The sequence below is a fragment of the Tinamus guttatus genome, unplaced genomic scaffold, assembly GCF_059628265.1.
Source record: "Tinamus guttatus ecotype Peru unplaced genomic scaffold, ASM5962826v1 Tinamus_guttatus_pri_ptg000083l, whole genome shotgun sequence".
In the NCBI taxonomy this organism is placed as follows: domain Eukaryota; kingdom Metazoa; phylum Chordata; class Aves; order Tinamiformes; family Tinamidae; genus Tinamus; species Tinamus guttatus.
In genome coordinates this window covers 1,625,484-1,631,563 of record NW_028288617.1, presented here as the reverse complement: position 1 = coordinate 1,631,563, position 6,080 = coordinate 1,625,484, and the positions used below count along the sequence as shown (strand labels likewise).

The following is a 6,080-nucleotide window of genomic DNA, read 5'->3' as shown; positions in this document are numbered from 1 at the left end:
AGTCTCTGTCCACAGAGAAGAGGCATTTTGCAGATGCTTCTCTGAAATTAAGCTGGTAGGATGGGGTGTGAGGGGAGACTCTCCCGTTAAGCACATTGCTCCACGAATTACTATTGCTGCTTCTGCTATTAAGTAGTGTATGGTGGAAGGTAACACAAAACAAACGGTGTGCCCTAACAAACAACCCAGCACCCAAACGCCCCAGTAAACACCCTTGTACTGCTGGCAGCTAGGTAGTGAATGAAGAAAGTACAAAAAGTCATTGTCCCCGTGTTTAGCTCCCAGCTCATGTTTCCTCTAACAGTATGCTGAGCTCGAGAAAAGCAGTCTCCTCCAGAAGCATGTGAGAATAAGATTTCACACGTGAAACTGAAATCTGCAAAACAATCTCTTGGCTCCTCTTCCTTTAATTTGTTTGCCACATGATGAAGAAATCTACATACAGAGATTTTTTTTTAATCTACCTAGTCATCTGATGTGCCAAGAATCCCTTCTTCCATTTTGAATAATAAGCTGATATGGGAATTAATCTCTGCTGCTTTATCACATAGGTATTTCATGTCCTCCGTTTGTTTGTGCTATTACTTTTCAGGTTTGTGTAATAAAAGTAGTCCCAAGTATGTCAAAATTAGCACAAGGTTAGTAAGTTTGTGCTCCTGCTCATATTTTAAAAGATTCAGGGTACTCAGGACAAAGTCTAGTGAAGTCAGTTTTAGGTATAGACACGTTCACTGACACAGGGGATATCTGATTAAGCCCCCCTGCATAGACTGGGGCAAATCTTCTACCACCTCAGCCTCCCAGTTCCATGAACAGGGATCATGCATACGTACCTGGAAAGGGAGTGTTGATCTTTCCTACATGGCTTTAAACACGGACATACAAAACGAGACATAAGAATTATGGTTTACCACATACTACATCTCCTACCCTGCGCATTTCTGGAATGCAAGAAAGGACTTGCTGCCGTCAGATAGTTCATGCCCTCGATGCAGTTGCAAACTACATCGCAAGAGTCCAATTTCCTTCCAGCAAATGAGATCAGCAATGTGCTGAGAAGTGCACTCCTTTAACATGCAAATGGCTAAGAGAAGGCATGTCTAGAGGGGTACTACATCACTGAGTACTTACATCTTTTCTTTTTTTTTTTTTTTTTAATAGTCATGATAAGGGACTGCTGACAAAAGCCAGCAAAGCACTAAAAGCCCTAAAAGCTCATCAATATCCAAAACAGGAATTCCGAAGCCAGCTATCCTTTACATAAAGTGGCCTAGGAAAGTTACTGAGGATGTCAGCTTTGCAACATCCAAGTGCACTTTGTAGTTTGCTATCCTCCAAAGTCTTTTGACACAGGGCAGTCTTTTAAGAACAAGAATCTTTCTCACATTCTCCAGATAGCAACAAAAAGAAGCAAACATAGAAGGACATATATATGTATTTAAAAATGCCATTAAAAATAAGGATTTACCTTTGTAGAAATTAGCTTATGTCCTTGCCACTGAAATAAAAAACTCTTGTTTGCTTTCACGAGACAATATTGTCTTCATATATGGAAGTGCATCCGATTTTTCTATTTAAGATGCATTAATTCATGAGAATGGGGGTGTAGGAAGGCAGTAAAGAAGCAGAAGTGCAAAGCATTTATTTGCCCTTGTCTCTCAGTACTGTAATCAGTAAAACTTATCAGAGGGGCCTGGTTCACAGAAATCAGCTAAGCTCCTTTTAAGTTCCAGGGATATGGTGATTTAACTGAGCAAAGCAAATGAAGGTGATGGACAAACTGTTAATGGACAAGCTGCTTCTGACAAAGCAGGCTCCAGCCCTGCTTACTGTGCCTGCTCCGAAACTTTAATTTCAGGAGTGCCTGCACTACACGCAGGTTTGTTTTGGCACATGCCAAGGGATAGCAGGAGCCAGACAGGAAGAAAAACACAAAAAAAATATGTATATCAAATTTCTTATCATCACTTGAGAGGTCAAAAAATCTTCTTTCCAAACTAAGAAGTCCTGAGCTACAGTATTATCAGGCCTGCTGATGAACTGATAATTAGATAAATTTCACAATCCACGGTTACAAGGTTCAGTGCTCAAAAGTGTCAAAGCAGTAAACTTTGTAATAAACTAATTTTAGCGACCGTGTGCTAAATCACATGTTACCAAAGTTAGCAGGTAGCCGGTACTGAAGATCCCCTTAGAATCCCTTTAATGCTGTTATTATGAAAATCTGTAAATATTCCCAGATGATACGATATGAACCTTGCCATTTCTTTCCTAAGTGACTCCTTTGGCCTTCAGCGTCACACGGTTCCTGGGTCACAGCACAACAATATACCTTGTTAATCTCAGTTTTGGAGCTGATCTAAGGGAGAAAAATGGAGACCACAAACTCTGCCTTGGGAAGCCTCTGAGACGACTGGAAATCCCGGCTTGCCATAGGAAGCTTACTGGGAATAACACGGGGGCAAGATTTTCTCCTGTGAAATTATGGCTCAGGAAATGTAATGAAAAATGGCTGGCCAAGGGGGAGGAGCACGGCCACGAAAGGGGCGGCAGCATCCCCGGGGAACTGATTCAAATGTATTTACAGTCCTCCTTGCATACAGTAACGCTGCTCGTGAGTCACGGCTTTTAATTCACCAGCAATCACGCTCACATGAGAAACATCGCCGGAGGGCAGGGAGCAAGGCACAATGCACCGAGGAGCAGCTTTTCTACGGATGGCCTGGCCGGGAGCGGTAGAAATCCAGCTAATTTCCACACACCCAATCCCGGCTTGCACAAGGCCTGTCCCATCCTTTCGCATCTCGCATCTCTCCCCCCTTCCTCCACCTCCTCCTCCTCCTCCTCCTGCGCTGCTAGACAAAGGCGCAGAGATTTGCCTGCCGTGTTGTCACTCTCCCACGCACGTGCACAGACACCCCCTGCGTCCCCCGCTCATTTTGCACGGGTAATTCGGTTTACTACCCGACACTGTATATACAGAAATGAGTCACCCGCTCCATTCATCCTCTTCTCCCCCCCTCCGACAATTGCCCATCCAGCCAGATTACGCTATTTTGAGGCTCGTTTGCTGTTCGGGGGCTGCTGTGTGAATTCCCTCAGTGAGCCCCAAGGAAATCTCGGGCTGGGGGCCCTGCCGAGGTCCACCGCTGTGGCCACCCTGGACCTCAGCAGCTGGGGCCCGGGCAGCCGGGCAGGGCTGCAGCCTCTGCCTGCTGAGCCCACCCGGGGCCCGGCCTGGCGCGGGGGGTCTTCCCTTCCCTTCCCTTCCCTTCCCTTCCCTTCCCTTTCCTTCCCTTCCCTTCCCCTGCAGCGGCGGGATTTCCTCCTCTCCGTGAGGCAGCGTGGCGAGGAGAGCTGTGGGGCTCCTTTCCCCTCTCGCAGCAGGGAGAGCTGCGAGATTCCTTGCTCCCCTTTCAGGAGCAGCCGGGGGGGCGGTTTGGGAGCAGCCCGCGGGGATGAGCCCCCGAGGGGCCGCGTTTTCCCTCCCGCCGGGAGAGGGGCGCCCACCCGTGTCCGTGCCCCCCCCGCGCTCCTCCCTCACCACCGGCGATCGGGCAGCCCGAGTGGGTCTCACGGCCGCCCGTGGCCCCGTGAAGGGGGGTGGGCGAGGGGGCACTCCGGAGCTGGGGGTCCCCCCCTCCGGCAGCGCGGACCCCCCGAAAGGCGCCGGCGTCGCCCGCATCCCGTTTGCAGCCGCGGAGCTGGCGTAGCGGGTGCGTGTGCGAGGGGAGAGGGCTGGCCGGGAAAGGGGAGGGGAAGGAAGCAAAAAAAAAAAAAAAAAAAAAAAGAAAAGAAAAAGGCGGAAAGCGGCAAAAACCGGTGACATCACCGCTATTTGCATAGGCGCGGGGATAAAACCGCCCCGCCAGCGAGCGCCCCTTTATACTCGCGTGCGGAGCGGAGCGCAGCGGCTGCGGGGCTGAGCATCACCCGGCGAGGCGACACCGGTGGGTCCCGCCGCCCCCCGGCCCTGCCCCCCGCGCCGGGACCCCCGCGGCGGCGGCGGCGCTGCCCTCGCCCGGTGCGGCGGGAGCGGGGCAGGGCAGGGGGCTATTGTCGGGGCGGGGGGGTATTGTCTTGGGGGGCTATTGTCTCGGAGGGGCTATTGTCTCGGGGCCGCGCTGCTGCAGGGCGGGGGCGCTGCGCGTCGGGAGCGGCCAGCGGGCTTTGTTGTGCTCCGGGCGGCTTATTGTCGCATTTCTTATTTATGTACATATATTTTTCTTTTTTGCTCCTCTTTTCCCCATTTTTTTCCCCCTCCCCGACGAGTTAAAACCCGGTCGCTTGCGCCCTGTTGTACCCCTCAGAGCAGCGTGCAAATCCTCGGTCTGGCGGCGGGCGAGCTCTGATGCTGGATTAAATCGGCGTTTTTCCCCCTGCCTCCTTTCCCTCCCCTTCCTTGCACGCCGCGCCCGGGGATTACGCAGTTTAATCCCGGCGTGCGCCGAGCTGGGGCTGCCGAGCGGGGAGCGGGGGGAGCGGAGCCCTCGCCGGGAGTAACGGGCTCCTCTCCCGCTCTGTGCGCAGAGTCACCTGCCAACATGTCCGACAAACCCGACATGGCCGAAATCGAGAAATTCGACAAGTCGAAATTGAAGAAGACAGAGACGCAAGAGAAAAACCCGCTGCCTTCAAAAGAAAGTGAGTGCGGGCGGCGGCGGCGGCGCGGGGCCGCGCCAGACAAAGAGCGGAGGGAGGGACGGAGGGAAGGAGGGAGGGAGAAAGAGAGGGAGGGAGGGAGGGAGGCAGCCGGGGGGGGGGGGGGGGGAGCCGCCTGCGGGTCGCCACACCAAAGCCCTAAAAAAACCCACCCCGAAGCATTTTTTTTAAATTTAAAAACCAGATTTCAATTTCCTGGATGTCATTTTTTTTTACTGTATCAATTGTAATGTAAATGCATTTCTCTACTTTTTGATCTTTATTTTTATTTTTTTTCCCTCCCCTTTCAGCAATTGAACAGGAGAAGCAAGCGGGTGAATCGTAATGAAATCTGCCCTTCCAAATTATGCACTGTACATTCCACAAGCATTGCCTTCTTATTTTACTTCTTTTAGCTGTTTAACTTTGTAAGATGCAAAGAGGTTGGATAAAGTTTAAAATGACTGTACTGCCCCTTTCACATCAAAAGAATAGAGAGAACTACTGACACTGAATGAAGGCGCTGCCTTTCCCTCTGCCTGTCTGGCTTTGGTCCTGGTGGCATGAAAGAGCTTGCATGTTGATGAAAGAAGAACCTGGGTGGGACTACAGTAAACTATAGTAACACACGAATAAATGCAAAGCTGTACCAAGGTCCTGCGAGCTGTAAAATGCAGTTAATCGAGTGCCATTTTTTTTTTTGTTCAAATGATTTTAATTATTGGAATGCACAATTTTTTTAATATGCAAATAAAATGTTTTAAAACCTGGATGGTATTTATGTCCTCTGTTTGGAGAACTGTATCAAAGGATATGAAGCCAAAATTGCCGGTACGTGGGATACTAGAAAACCTTTGGAGATTATTCGGACCTCAGTCGTCATTATCAGTTTTTTGATACATGCTCTGACCAGTAGTAATATATATTCGCATACCTCGAAGCTAATATTTTTAGATGATTTTTAAAAATTGCATTGCTTATAATTTGTTGCCGTGTGAGTATATGTTTCCCTTTAAATATTTATTCTTCAAAATTTAATACAGAAATGGATAAAGACAAACATCTGGCTGCGTTTGTTCCTTTGCCACACCCATACCATAGCTCTTGGTGAGGACCTGACTATTGTTGCACAGACTGAACCTCTGCTGTATATATCTATAGCTTCTTTAAATAATATAGTAAGATATTATTTTATCTTATTATCTATAGATAATAGATATTATATCCATATTATTATTAAGATAATACTATAATAAGATAGCATATTAAGTCCATTGTTGAACATAGGCTTTGTAGCATTTTAAATAGTGAGTGGTGTTCCATGCAAATAAAAAGAACTAAAATGTTACTAATGTGTTGGAACACTGTTGTCTAATCTCTTGACCACTGAATGATCCTAAGAATCGGAGTAAAAATCCATAATTTATCTCCTAATTCTA

The 6,080-nt window shown here is 48.4% G+C and overlaps 1 protein-coding gene across 1 annotated transcript; it reads left to right on the top strand.

Moving 5' to 3' along the window:
* The first annotated feature begins 3,808 nt into the window (after positions 1–3,808).
* Positions 3,809–5,411, top strand: TMSB4X (thymosin beta 4 X-linked). The gene is made up of 3 exons (XM_088520219.1): positions 3,809–3,950; positions 4,531–4,644; positions 4,953–5,411. The coding sequence occupies exons 2-3, from the start codon at positions 4,545–4,547 to the stop codon at positions 4,985–4,987; spliced, it is 135 nt and encodes a 44-aa protein (XP_088376345.1). The 5' UTR covers positions 3,809–3,950; positions 4,531–4,544; the 3' UTR covers positions 4,988–5,411.
* Positions 5,412–6,080: the final 669 nt, after the last annotated feature.

Coding starts and splice junctions, on each gene's coding strand:
- TMSB4X (XM_088520219.1), top strand. CDS start 4,545: ATGTCCGACAAACCCGACATGGCCGAAATCGAGAAATTCGACAAGTCG. Junction 4,645..4,952: donor CCCGCTGCCTTCAAAAGAAA/GTGAGTGCGGGC, acceptor CTCCCCTTTCAG/CAATTGAACAGGAGAAGCAA.